General features: G+C 40.4%; 1 protein-coding gene across 2 annotated transcripts in view; it reads right to left on the bottom strand.

The window, feature by feature from the left end:
* ncoa2 (nuclear receptor coactivator 2) overlaps positions 1 to 14,972 on the bottom strand; it is a 35,050-nt gene extending 20,078 nt beyond the window's left edge. For both annotated transcript variants that reach the window (XM_079259521.1, XM_079259522.1), the window contains exons 1-5: positions 14,863 to 14,972; positions 13,949 to 14,121; positions 10,002 to 10,105; positions 4,921 to 5,098; positions 3,416 to 3,604 (exon numbers count right to left, since the gene is read on the bottom strand). In XM_079259521.1, coding sequence (XP_079115647.1) covers positions 3,416 to 3,604; positions 4,921 to 5,098; positions 10,002 to 10,105; positions 13,949 to 14,121; positions 14,863 to 14,951 — 733 coding nt within the window. In that variant the 5' untranslated portion in view covers positions 14,952 to 14,972. The remainder of the gene's footprint in view (positions 1 to 3,415; positions 3,605 to 4,920; positions 5,099 to 10,001; positions 10,106 to 13,948; positions 14,122 to 14,862) is intronic.
* Between the last annotated feature and the right edge of the window lie 376 nt (positions 14,973 to 15,348).

Raw genomic sequence — 15,348 nt, 5'->3', positions numbered from 1 at the left:
CATGAATTATAAATGAGCTTTAAATAAAAAAACCAGATCGGGCGACATCAGACCGACACAAATGGCTTGCTGTGACGGATTCTCACTCAGGATGCAACAACTTCTCGCTTGAAGAGAAGTCAATGAGGTGCCATTAACTATGTCTGCTCCTTGTGATGGCTGCTGGTAATGTACACTACCAGTCAAAAGTTTGAACACATTTTACCATTAAATCCAATGAGAAAGTGTGAGCAAACTCTTGACTGGTACTCTGAAAGCAACAGCATTGTCAATTCAATTTCAAGCCTTAAAAAGTGTTTTTACACATTCAGGTGTTAAGTATCACTTTCAAACAGGTTCCTCCAATCCAAATATGCTAAATTCTCCCAAAAAAGGACTGAATATAAAGGTGCATTTACACCTGCTCATCTCAGCCAGTTTGCTTTGAAAGTCTGGTTGATTTGAGGAGGTGTGAATGTGCAGCCACACTGATGTGTGTTAAAGACGCAAAACTCTGACAGGCTTAAAAACTTTGGTCCGTTTGCTTTAAGTGAACCAAATAAGTGCTGCCCAACTGGACAATTTCCAAATATTTTTTAATATTGAGGCATTATTTATATTGCCTAAGTTTTCAGCTTGGTTCTGTATTATTCTTTTGTCAGTAATGTTACATGTCTCTATGTCAAACCTTGAGCTGGCTTGAACTTTATTCATCCCCGAGGGGAAATTCAAAGTATCTTTGATTTGATTTGATTTTACAAAAACGGGCAACAAAACAGCATATTGTCAACCCTCTAATACACAAAAAAAAAATGTAGATTTGAAAGTTTCCTGATTTGGTCCACCTTGAAACAATCCAGGCGATATATAAAGTTAGACATTATGCATCCTGAAACAGAAGCAAGTACGGCTAACACATCACGGATTGAGACGAAACCGGCTTTAAGAACTAACACTACGTACCACACTATTACTGTTAGTAGGCCGTCATTATGGGACAGTTGCTGAGAGGAAATAAATAACAGTCTGTCTGCAGATTTGCACAAATGTACAAAAACTGCTAAAATGTTTTTACTTTATTTACAACTATTTCTGTTAATTCCATGTTGTCTGCTTAATTTTCATGATGTCAATATGAGTCCAGTTGAAATTTGAACTCCTTAGGGATTATTATTCATGTCAGCTGCTTTGTTTAGAGCTTGTTTACATTCTTAGTTTGGACATGACACAAGGGAGCAGGTCCAGATAAGTCCTACGCTTCTTCCCATTTGAACATGCCACTGTTTTTTTTTTTTTACAAGACTTTTTTTGTGCCACTCCGCATAAAAGATAGTTTTTCTAGCTTTATATTGTCTTGTCGGAATAAAGATCTATCTCTCCATTTGTAAATACAGATGGAGGAAGTGGACTACAACTTGCGCGGTAAAATTGCACATTGACCTTTAATAACCAACAGAAGACAAGACGAGCAATCGACAAAAGAAATTCTCAAAAACTGTCCTTCAGCAATTCTTGATGCAGCGCTGCCTCAGGTGATGAGAGGAATATTCAAAAGGTTTGCTTTGTTTAACCAAGTGCAACGTAAATGCAGATGCAGACCAAATGAATGCTGCGAACCACAGTTGATCAGAGTCCCCAGTAGCATTGAGTCTAGCAAACCATTAGGTTTCACAACAACCTTAGTAAAGGCTTTAAAACAGCAGCAAACAAGACATGTCAAATATAGTCTACAGTGCCATCAGTACTTTTCTTCATGATCCTTTTCGTCAACTTCAGCAACCAGTCCGATGTTAGAAGAAGGGGGAAAGTTTCAAAATGTATTTGAATAAACTAAAATGAAAAAGTGAGGGAACTTTTTTTTTTTTTTTTTTTTGTAACGGTGCTTCTTGTCAATAAATCTCATACCACCAGAAAGCCTGTTTATTTCCGATTTAAATTGTGCCACGTTTGTAAGAAAAAGCTATTTGTGGGATGAGCAGCAGACATGAATATGCAAGTTGCCCCCATGAAACACTATCTTATCTTCTATCTATCCAACCGCTTATTCTGCTTTTATCACTTGCTTGGTGTCATTTATTGATGACATGAATGACGAGAAGAAACAAGACATATTGAAAATGGAACTGTTTCATGTGAAAGAACCATTCACAAGCACAAGAGTGTGACACCTCCTCTCACACTGGTCACCAGCTTGGACACAAACTGCTGTGGGATGGCATTTCATTCTTCAGCCAGTGTTTGTTGCAAATCAGCCAAACAGCACACCCAAGCTGATTCCACAAATGTTCAGTGAGGTTGAGGTCAGGACTGAAGGTGGGCTTTTCCAACCTCTTCCCTCCTAAATTCTGGAGGTAGCCTCATATAAACGGGCTCTGTCATCTTGGAGGGTGGAATTCAGTCCCAGACTGTAAAGGATCTGGGGTTGCCACCGGCTGCAGAATCTATTTTATTGCATATTTCTCTGCTATATAATAGTCTCCACTGATGATGGGCCTTATTTTTCCAATGAGGGTAACACTGCCCCACACAACCGCATAATCTGTTTCCCCATCGGTGCAACAGTCATGATGGCGCTCTTCACACTTTGACCCTATAATGCAACTGTCGAGGGCAGAATCTGGACTCATCGCTGAACATGACGCTTCTCCACATGTCCAGGCTCCAGCACACATGTTGCTGCTAATGAGGCACCAATCAATAGGGCACATGACTGTCAGCACCCGGGGTACCAGAATCCCAAAACAACAATCAATAGCAGAGTAAGTCGTTGAGCATTGGAAAAGAAAAACTGACAAGTTTTTCCTAGGTGGAAGCCACATGCTGCTCATCCCACAAATGCATGTTTCTTACTGATATGGAACCATTTTTAGAAAGAAAAAAAATCATGCTTTCCAATCGTATGATATTTATTGCCTATAAAGAAATAAAAGTACAAGGTGGAGACTATTCTGTGCAGGTTGTCATCTTTGTTCAGTCTGGAAATCTGACCTGTCCTTAGACATTCGAATCATTCAGATCTTCCCATGACACTAAAGTTTTTCATTTCTGATAAAGAACAAGACAAGAAAGGAAAACACTTTCAGCTTCTACAGCAGTTCAGTGGGCTGCTGACAAATCTTAATAGATTGTAAGAGCCAATACTTGAGGGGAAAACTTATTAGCTAACAACACAACGGACCATTCAGGCATAAACGGACATATGCAACTGAAACGGATGTGTTCACCCATAAATTTCCTCATCACAAATCTATTCAAAACATAAGCAAAACTAAACAAAAGTGAAAATGACTGAAACTGTACAGAAATATTTCAGTTTCAACAGACTGGAAAACAATCAAAGGTTATTTCTTAAGGTCACTACATTACTGTCAACTGATACTCCAACTTTCACTCCCATGCCTCCCCCCCAAAACTACCTCCCTCTACCCTTCCATACCGTCTCCTTCCTCCTTGATGGACTTGGGCTCCGAAACAGCAAAACACTGCATGGTCTCATATTTCTGCTGCTGAGGCTCGTGCTCGTGCTGCTCGTCCTGGTTCTCGCTGTGCGGGTTGACCAGCATTCGGCAGTTGAATGTGTGGCTGTTCCTCCTTGGACCCTCGCTGGACCACGGGACGCCATTGACTGTAAGGGGTAGCAGCAGCAAGAACGTGGGAGAAAAAAAAAAAAAAGAAAGAAAAAAAAAATTACAATATGGCCTCCTGGGGATTTGGGTTGACAAATTTTACTGCGGTCAAAACTGAACAGCGGAACGTGGAGATTGGGAACAGCGACGAGCCAAGAGAGGCTACCGTGCTGCAAGTGAAAGACATAATGAGAGCAAGATAAGGAGAATGAAGGCAGAGTAAAAAGAGGAGAGCTGTTGCTGGGGAGAGATCAGTCATAATGAGCAGCTGGAACCCTGAGCCATCCATCCACAGTTACGCATCGCAGCCAGGCCTTCATATGCATGTCCTCTAAAACACCACTGCCAACCTTTCACACATGCACACGCACGCAAATCGCAAAAGAGGCATGTATAGACAACTCACTTCACTCCAGCACACTCCACTCACACTCCATCTGGTTTGTGATCTTATTCAGAGCATTGATAATCTCCCAGTATCTGGGACACAGCCCACTGATCATTTCCAGGGTACTCTGCTCGGTGCTGCTCTCCCCTTTAAATGGCTGGGTAGTCAGACCTCAATCTGAATCACCAGCTGAGAAGGAGGAAATGACTTAGAGATCCTGATGGGTGGCAATGACATGCAGATCAAATTCGCTCATATGCAGAAGAGATGCAGAAGACGAGAAAGTTGACAAGGAGACGACAAAACTTATTGTAAAAACTGCATAAAACTCTAGCATTAAAACTTGAATGTCTTCTTTTCATTAGATGAGTAGGACTAGCAGAACGGAAGACTTGCGAGGACTGGAAAGAAGGGGAAAGGGAGAACGTGAAAATAGGAACTTGTGTGGGAGAGAAAGAGTGAATAATAGAAAAAGTGAAGCTGGGGGGAAGGTAGGGTATGAAATGAGAATATAGGAAGCGCACGGTGCTGCTGACAGGGGAGAGAAGCCAAAAAAAGGAAGTTAATTAGCTGAAAAGGGAGAGAGGAAGAGGAGAAGAGTGAGTGTAAATGTCTGGGCTGAGCATCAGTAAAAGAGAAAATGAAGAACCTATAGGTTTTATCCACGCTGTGAGCCTCCCCCCCCACACACACACACTCCCTGCAGGGGTTTTACCATAAACATTTTAATTAAACTGGCATTCGCTGTTCAGTAACAACCTGCAAAATTAGAGAAGAAAAGGATGCACATATAAAAGATTGTACATGTTGAGTCAGGGGGGAAAAAAAAAAAAAAAAAGAGGGATATGTAGCTAAAGCAGCACAGCAAGAGAAAAACTGACAAGCAGCACAGTAAACGCTGACAAGGAGAGTAAGCTCATGGCTAACCGAGGGATTTAGGCAGCAGGTTCTTGATGAACTCGGCATGATCCCCGACATGAAGCACGCTGTAGACACTGGTGTTCATCAGCTCCTCCTGGTTGTAGCGCAGGTACTGGGTCACATTCTCTGACACAAACACGATGTTTCCCTCCATGTTCACCACAAAGAAGAAGCCATCCAGGGCCTGGAGGGGACAGAAAAAAACAGAGTTTGCAACTGTCAAATCTTTAACATGGATGAACAAATCCAAGCAGCAACACTTGTCACTTTTACACTCTGCTAGCAGATAAAAAAAAAACCCACTGAAACCAGATGACTCATTAAAACCTAATCCTAATTCAGTCTCCTTTAGTCCTGCAGCTTTGTTGTTCAATTATGCAACTTTATTAGCAAATTTCTAGCTTTTTTGTTGTTGACTTGTCATCTTTAGTGATGGGCTATCTGTGCTTGCTATGACAGAATTATAGCGATAATGCAGCAGATGGAATATGTATACACTACTGAAATGTTGGCATGGGTCTTTGCAAATTGTGTAATGTGCAGTACATTACGCTACACCTACAGAAAGCCGATTAGTACTGTGAGCGTTGGGTATGTGCACCACTCATGGAGATGCCAAACATCGATGCAGCTGGTAGAAAGCAGGATAAAAGCATGTGCCTGCAGAGACCGGAGGATGTAAAAGGAGGAACAGCACTTAATTGAAAGAATACAGCCTCGGGTCAGCCATTACACACAAGATAGTGTCAATTAGGCTGTCAAATCACCTGGAGCCTTTAGAAAGAATACTGCTGCGTGCAGAGCTGTGAAAGCTAAAACACAGGAGACTCGTCTCAAGGTGTCAACTCCTCTCCTCTTCTTAGATACTCATTACATAAAAACTGCATGCAAATTTGTTTGTTTGTAATTTCTTTAGACACTTTATAAACTATAAAGCTCATTCCTGATACACAACCTACAAGACCGCTTTTATTAACTGCACACCTCTAAAACTTTAGTCAACAGCTGGGCTAAATTTGGGTGTTGAGTCATCTCTTACAACCCATTTACAATCATATTGAACTTTTTCCACACTGGCCCTGACACAGCCTTTATCTGAAAACAGGCTTCAAGACATCTCATCTGTCACTGCATGAACTGAGCCTGTTCCAAAATGCAACACGGTTGTGCAAGTCCATCCTGTATGAGGAAAGGACTTGGACCAAACAGAACAAACACTCCAAAGTGCCAACTCCAGCCTTCCTCCAGACAGCATTGCATAATGCTGTTAGCCAATATCTTCATTTACAATGCCCTCACTAAAAATACACAGCAGAGATGGCTAGAGCCAATACACATAAATATAAACTAAATAAATACATTGAAAACATTCACACTTGCTGTACTGTATTCATTTCACACGGCAGCTATCTGTTGCCATGATATGGCAGTTTACGTTTTAGCTTCATCCCGAGAGAGACAATAGGTAGTGATTATTATTTACCAGTGCTATTACATGGCATGTTTACACTCTGTAAAAATAGAAGAAGGGAAAATGAATTGAAAATTGATTAGAATTGATTCAAATGGAATAAATCTAATATCTGTTCAGAAAAATTGATGAGCCTTTTATTTTAAAAGTTTCCTTTTCTGGTTACAGCAGTGACCCAGCTGTTGCGTGACTTACTGATGCTCGGATTGACATCAGTATATATGCAACTAAAAGGTTGCCAGTGTTGCTTTTGTCCAAAATCAGTTTCTCTTGCGGAAATATTGCTTCAGTAGGAATGTTTTTCATTTATTCATTTTCATTCACCATGGGATTATGTTCACCTCTAAATGATTTAGCATCTCATTACCTTGCACCGATAACAGGTAATCTAAGAGTGTGAGCTCAGCCACGGTTAACAAATACTATGTCCGAATGTCCACCCTATTTCCTACATGTGGTAGTCATGGCATTTTCTGGCGCAAGTGACACGAACATAAAAGAAGGTTAAAAATTCGGACAACCTATTCATTTTGTTCCTTATTTATTGAATAGATCTGCAACAAGAAAGAATAAAATACAAGGATATAAAATATATTCACATTAGTTTAGACTGGATTTGCAATGACTTGTCATGGTTGCTGTGGTGACAGTAACGTCCGGTGATCTGCGACGAGGAGAATCGCCAAAAGAAAGACTTCACTACATACTGTGCTATATAGCCTAGCCTTATGTAGTAAATGAAAGGTTAGGGACTAGTGTGGACATTCGAGCACAGTCCAAATGATATGAACATAACAGGAAGTAAAATCACAATGCATGTATGCTCTCCGGAATAAATCGGATAATGGACTGGCAAATGCAGACAATCTTTGGAATATACTGTTTCGGAAGTGCTTGTAGATGTGTCATAAGGATTTTGCAATTATTAGATTTTGATGCTCATGCAAACAGGCTCAGTGTTTTATAAAAAAAAAGTTATTTGAGAATGTCTTTAATATAAAAAGAGGTTTTACATAAATAATCATACATTAATCAACACAGAATGGAATCCCACTTAATCTGACTGCAATGGAATCAGTCTATTGTGAATTAAATTGATTGAGGTATCACTATGTGTACATACCCAGCCACATGGTACAAGACAGCATATCTCTTCAAGCATGCATTGAATGTACTGGAAGCACTAAGCATCAGATTTTAATTGCAAACACACACTTATATAGTTCTTAAATTGCAAAGTAGAGATATGAAATAGATCAAACTTTTCCCACTGTCAGTGAAGCTATGTTAGCATACTAAATGATGGCAACATACAGTAACAACTAGGGGTGGGAAAATTGAATCAAAACAATTGAATATCGGGATTTTTAGCTTCACAATTTTAAAAATAAAATAAAAATAGATTTTCTTTTTAGATTTGTTTTTAATCTACAAAAATATGCAATATCGAAGAATTGTGAGAATCGCAATTTAAATCGAATCGGCACCATAGACAGTACATAGAAAGATGGACGAAGCCTCTGTGACGTCACCCATGGGTTTCTGAAGAGCTGAATTGAAGCTCGGTGGGCGGCTCCTACCATCGCCATCTTGGCAGGGGCACACATGTCATCTCGTCCGGAAAACACAAATTTGGGCAAAGAGGTGGAGCTGAGAGGGGCGCTGTGAGCATCATGGTGGATGAGCGAACTCTGAGCTGCTTGTAGCTAAGAGCTTACCGAGCTAACCCGGAGATAACAGGAGCTAACCAGCAAACGGAGGTAAGCGGGCTAAAGCTAAGTCACGTTGTTAACCGGCTAAAAACCGCGGTTGTTCTCCGTTCTTCTTACTTGAAGCGGGAGATCGGGTACCTGTCAATCAAAAGGGAACGCCCCTAAATATGCTGAATTTTGAGATAAATTATTTTTAAACGGGTGAGTTAGAAAAAAATTCATTCCCCCCACAGTTGTCATGAAGGTAAACCTGACCTATTAAACCGAAAATGGATTTTTGAACCAGGCTGTAAACATGTTTATTTCTGCTGTGAAATTGGTCTTTTTAACATGGAAGCCTATGGGGATTTGCTCTGTTTTGCGGCCAGCCCCTAGCGGATGAAGGGGGAACTGCAGTTTTATGCACTCCCGTGTAGGCTTCACTTTGAACCGCCGGAGACTCCGTCCATCTGTCATGTACGGTCTATGATCGGCACCCAAAAAAATCGGAATCGAATTGGGACAAAAGCATTTTGTCACAGCCTTAGTAACAACTACTACGTCTAAGGAGATAAGTTGGTTTGTACAACAGCTTCACGATGTTTTGAACCTCAAATATCAGCCTCACAATGTGGGACTAGGCGTGAGCTGGTAGCTGCCTAGCAAACAGGTAAAATCAATCAGTTTTGTCTCTTTTGTCCACATGCTTGTCAGTTTCAGATTGTCCATGATGTAAATCAGAATGCAGCACCTTCAACGGAAATTAGTGTGAGCATTCCTTCATTGTATTATTATTTATCCTGAACTAATGCATATTTTAACAGCAGCTACTGCAGAATATATGCTGTTTCAACATTTCCAACCAGATGTTAATGGATCTTCTGAAATTTCTGAAAATTTTTTTTTGTGAATCTGTCTCCTCCTTTTAGCAAGGTTTTTTTTTTTTTTTTCATAAATTTGCCTCCTTTTCAACTGTTATTAAAACAATTAAATAAACAATTTGTGCAATGTGACACCAACCATATGAAGCAAACTATCAACAATGCATACTATATGACAGAATGCAACTGCTCCAGAAAGGTTAAAACAACAGCATGCTAATGTTTCCTCGCAGCTCTCTTTGTCTCTCTGCGTTTGGATGAACGTGGGCAGTGGAGTGCCTTGGAGAGGGGTCATGGGGCACGTGGATGCATTTCCTGCTGACAGCCCTTCTCCTCAGAACAGGCCGAAATAAGGTTGGGGACACAGCCAGAGCGGGTGTGAATGGCCAATCGCTGTGCTGTGGGGCTGCTGACAGATGGGAAAGCTTGCAGGCTGCACTCGGCTATATTTAGCCGCAAGTTAGTATGTCGATTCAGTGACGCTGGACCAGGAGTGCTATAAATATTCCATGACAGGACAGATCTAGAGGCGAATGGAGAGAAGATGGGGAGGGAAAAAGACATCTGAACAAGTAGGAGGGAGAGAGAAAGGGAGGGAGGAAATGGGTGAGAGGACAGCCTCAATGGACTGATTCATTCGCCAGGCTGTTGCTTTCTTTCCCATTATATGTAAGCACTTCAGTGGCCCTGCACGGTACAACGAGGCCATTGCTCTGCTTGGTGATTTACAGCCAATCAGGGGCAGATACAAGATGCTGGCAGCTTTAACTCTCACAGCTACACACACACACACGGACACACACACACACACACACACACACACACACACACACACACACACACATATATATATAACCACCGCTGGCACATCTGTTATTGTTCTATATTGATGGCACTCTTCATTAAATGCCAATCATTATTTTAGGAGGACAGCGCATACTCTTCAAGTGGTTCTGTGGTACTTCAGTGTTTGTGTGAAAATATGTAATGATTTCCTCAGACTTGAAACAATGAGTTAAGGAAGAGAAAAAGTCATCCGCCCACCTCCAGCATCATTGGTCCCAAGGCATCTTTGTCAATCACACTTTGGCCTGTTGAAGAGACGTCAGCCTTCTGCACCTCCTCCTCATTTGCTGCCGCAGCTTTTTCTGTTAATACGAAAGCAAATAGCATGCACGTCACAAGACAAGAAAAGGAGATAAAGCAATGAGTCAAATTTATAAAGTTCACATCCCACCACAGTGAACAACTCCCCCCTGCCCGCCACACAGTGAACACCCCCCCCCCCCCCCCCCCCAACACTAAAACAAAACAAAAAAAACAAAAAAAAACTGACCCAACTGCTTAAAAAAAGGTCAGTAGCTGACAAGGGTTTTAACAATTATCTGGTAACAAAGCAGACATATTTGTCTGCTTTGTAAAAACATGTTGCTGTGGCTCAAAACCAAGCACAGAGCAGCAAACAGAGTGAAAGGTTGTTGTAAATGAGTGCCTCAGAGCACATGGCTGCACACTGGTGACAGCCACTGGATGGATTACATTGTCATGTGCAAAAAAAAAAAAAAAACAGGACTGTGTGTAAACAAGTCTCGTACCGAACCAACCAAGTTGTTCCCATGAAGTCAGGCAGAAGGGTTATAACTTTAAATTAATCTAAAAAGTTGACCATAATACCTTCTCTTACAGATAATTGTTGTCTTACAAGCTAATTGTTCACAACAAACTATTATTGTTAACTAATCTGGACATCAAAATCACTTCACAAAACAATATTTCAATGTTTAACAAGTTTTTTTCCCCCTTACAGCTGCTGGAAGACCTTAAGTCCCACAACTATTTGACTTATTGTATATACAAGTGCAGATATAGAATGTGACTTCTGCGTACACATGCATGTGACACAGAATTTCCCCTTGGATCAGGGCAAATAATTACTGTGTACATATAAAATCAGAGCATTTAACATCAAATAGTAACATTTTTTTAATAGGAAACTTTTCTGCAACTTTCATCCAGAAGTGAAAGAAAATTGATTCCTATAAGCTCCTGTACCTGCATTATGCTGCTATGCATTTGTCCATGTGACTGGGTTAATAACCATGCAGAGCAGCCTTATGTTCAGAGCGTAGGCTGCCCTACTTTTAGAGCCGATGATGAGAGGTGGAATATGAGTGGGCTGTTTAGGGAGGGTTGGGGGAGTGGGGGGCACTTTTGACAGACCCACCATGCCAAAAAGAGGAATGACCAGATGGTTAAAAAAAAAAAAATCAATGCAGGGAAGAGCTAACTTATAATCACATCTTTGCTAGATTGGGGTATAGATGTGTGAAAGCTGATGCAAAGTTCAGGTTTTACTCTGCTCTGTGGGCCATGCAGTATCCCACAGACACATATTCATCTCTTTCAGCATTAATGATGTGTGCATCAGCAGGACCTATCGAAGCCCAGCAGGGTCCTGTAGACCAACGCAGCTGCCCCGAGTACAGACCCATCAGTCAGTGTCATGGCGGCACTCCCTGGCTTTCTGTCAGTCTGCAGTGGCACTGTGCCACGCATAAAGGCAGGAACAGATCAATTAAAAGGATTGTGTAATGTATGAACAGCAACATAATGTACAACTGCATCAACGCTCTCTTATTTAAGTAGTGATTTGTAGTGTATTGTTTATATGCAATAGAAAAAAAAGCAATATACTGAGATTGCAAGTGGGAGAATAGCAGATACTGCATAACTCAGCCACCAGCTCATGAAAGCAGGTCTTAACTGCTCCCTCTTGCCAATACAGAAAAGAAAGCTGCTAAATTCTTGGCTCTGCCATTATATTATAGGCTCTATAAGTATAGTATGCCACATATTTTTTGCTAAGGTAAAATAAGCTAGAAAAGCAAACATATACTAACCATTTCCACCCTGCTTTTTTCAATTTGGAAGATGCACATAAACTGCACACGGCACAAACAGGGAGGAATTAGCAGTTTATGGCCAAAAGCAGTGCATTCAAAGGTAACATGCATCTAACCATGAGCTAGTGCTTGTGACAGTGTGATTGGATGTGACATAATATCCCTCCTTGGTTGAGCTGTTACAGGCAATATCTTTAAAACTCAATAACTCAAAGCAAAAAACAAACAAACCCCAAAACCAAAACACTTCAATGGGCACTACAGCCTTTCAGTGGACAAATATGAGATATAATTAAAAGAAGGAATGAAGGTGGTAAGGAGCTCTAAAACCTCACCTTAAAGCAAAAACTCCCATCATCCCTGCTTCAACAAGTGAGAAAGGGAGGGAACAAAAGGCAAGTGGGAGAGCTGCAGTGGTGCAGTAGCTCTCAATTTTCACTATAAAAAGCCTTCTCTGTGTGACTACTGACGTAAGGAGGACAAAGCAGAAAAGTATGATTTAGCCCTTGCCTCATTACTCTGCACAAACAATTTTGCTCTTAGGAGGTAGGTCAGGGATGCAGAGAGGGGGATGGGTCAGAGAGGGAGTATTGTATACGACGATGTAGTGGGGTGGGGGGTGTAGAGGGGGCAAATCTGTGTGATTTTTTTTGCATCACATCCATCTGGATTACATAACACTTAGCGCTGTGAGTCACACAAAACAAGATGTCATCATCAGCCGATCTGATTCAGACGCCTGGAGTAAGCCGCTGTTTTACTACAAGTCGGTCAGGCTGACTTGTATCATCCATGTGGTCTGAGGTTAAGTTTAAAACTCAGTCACTATGATGCTTTGTAATTCGGAATGATTTCTTCTGAATTAAATTATTCCAATTTAAAGTATTCTCCTTTGTGTTGAAGGCCTGGTTTTCATGTAAACCTCAATTTCAAATAGAGGTTTACATGAAAAGCACATTTACTTGCCTTAATATCACTCTACATCTGGGGGCTGGGAAGCGTTCTGATTGGACAAGGGGCAGATGTGATATACTTGAGTCTACTGGACAAAAACAAACTCCACTTCCTGCTTCTTTTCTTTTTTGATACAACATAGAAGACCACATAATAAGAACCATTTCCATTTTAATTTGTATTATAATTTTGAAGCACCAGCCCGACACAAGCTTACTATCTCATTTTCTACAGCTGAGGAGGAGAAAGGAGAGTACCAGTGTCGGGAATATGTGTCTGCCAGCACGGAATATGTGCGTCATTGCAAGAAAGACAAGGGAATGAGAGGAATAAATATGTACATTACAGAACAATCAATCAATTCGGATTAAAAATAGGAATAAACCTGCCACTTACTTCAGAATTAAGTTTAATTCAGAATGGTCATAGTCATTTGGAATTAGGCATTTACTTGTTACTTTTACAGCAGATTTAATTTTTTCCCATGGAGGAATTAAAACTCATGTAATTGTGACCATTGTTTATTGTCAAGAAGACATAATTAAAATATAAACTAAGACATAATTAAACTAGATCTCCAAGTAGGAGAGAGTTTAGCAGATAAAACTAAGCTCAGTGGTCTGTTTACCTCATGATCTGGCTGTGAATAGAAGTGCGAATGATTGTCAGCAAACAGATATTGATCTGATTTATGATGCTAGAAATATTAAATCACTGATGTTTTTTAAATAACATATTTGTAGTGTGTGGATTAGATCCCAAGCCACTGCATCTAAATAGTGTCATGTCTATTAACATCATGGTATAATTGCCCAAGTCATATTTTTGGTAAGTTATAATATCTATACACTTCTAATATTGGTGATTGACCGTGCATCACTGCCAATAAAACCTTAAAATATGTTAATGATGCTATGAGGCTAACTAAATGACAGACATCATCACAACAAGCATATTTATGATATTGCAACACCCTTTTCATCGCAGACAGCTACAACTTTGATTTGTACAAGTGTTAGATAAAATTAACTGCTTAGTAAATCAATACTTCTGTCATCGCAGTGAAACAGGAACAGTCAGGTTTACAGTTTCCTCAACAGACAGAGTTACATCGTTACAGGCTATAAAATGTACCTTGCTCCTTTATTTGTCTGATTTGTTTCACAGTTTCCTTTAGGATTGCACATTTGTCAGGTTTGACATTGAAGTTGTCGATGTCGTTGAAGTTGGCGAAGATCAACTCTGCAAGCTCTTCAATGTATTTGTTCTCGTGCTCACGGTTGCGCTTCTCGTTGCTCCGCTTGGGACTGCAGGAAAAAATAGAAAGCAGGGTTGGGAAAATGTTAGGAAGATGGTCGTTATTAGGGATGCACCGATCCACTTCTTGGGAGTTCTGATCCGATACAGACATCTGAAATATGCCAATATTTGCCGATACCAAATCTGTTTATGTGAACATTATTGTGACTATGGTCATTATTGCAGTTATAAGTGTAAGATTTCATTAGGTTGTAATAAATTACCCATCCTTTCTTAAGTTACCTTACCAATACAAATATAATAACGTTACAGATCTAACCATTTCAACAAGTTCTATTTTGATTTGGCACATTTTACCCAAATACAACTATGCATGTACAATTTTGAAACAAAGATTGCGCTTTTAGTGAAACAAAAAATGTCACATTTTAACATTCAAGGCATTTGTTTCTTTTAAAACACGTCTGAAGCATGTCATCAAACACATCTGCACTGGCTTGACTAGTGTGGCATTGAGTATCAGGTGTGGTATCGGAACATTTTGATTAACACCAAGTACGCACACACGGTATTGAGCCGATACCGATATCGGTGCAGGTATAGTATTGAGGTTTGAGTGGGTATAAAGAAAATAAAAAAAAATTTAAAAAAAGACAACAGGCTATTAGATAAACAAAAGAATGATAAATCTTCACCATTTAAGAAGCTCTTTTTTCTCTCTTTTTTTTTAAAACTTTGATCAGAACAAGCAGAAATGCAAAACTACAGTCCATCAGACGTCGTCTTACCTGGGTCCTATAAGTTCGGCAGAACATTCTTTACGTTTTCGTGAGTCTGCCCTGGCAGGGTCAGATGAGTTATCACCAACTCCACTCATCCTCAATGCATATCAGCGTCTGGAAAACATGTATACACAAAGGAAGAGAGTTTATTCATACAGTATTGTCAGCATCTAATTAACGGACAACTGACATAAACACTAAAATCGAGTGGAACACCAATATTGCGGGGCCTGTGTTTATTCCAACATGGGCGTCTGCACACACAAGCCTGTGCTTAGGGCACAGGTTAAATCACTCCAGGAGAAATGAGCAAAAATGGAGCACAGATAGAGATTCAATCATTTCTCTCCGATGGCGCGGCTCTCCCAAGAGAGACAGAAATGAGAGCACGGCGCTTCGCCCACAGCACCAGACTGTGCGCTCAACCGTGCACCAAGTAAAACCCATTCGTTACACGGAAACAAGCAAAGCCGGCTCACATTGAGTCAAGAA

This window comes from Telmatherina bonti, assembly GCF_933228915.1.
Source record: "Telmatherina bonti genome assembly, chromosome: 20".
Classification (NCBI taxonomy): Eukaryota; Metazoa; Chordata; class Actinopteri; order Atheriniformes; family Telmatherinidae; genus Telmatherina; species Telmatherina bonti.
This window is presented reverse-complemented; position numbering and strand designations above follow the sequence as displayed.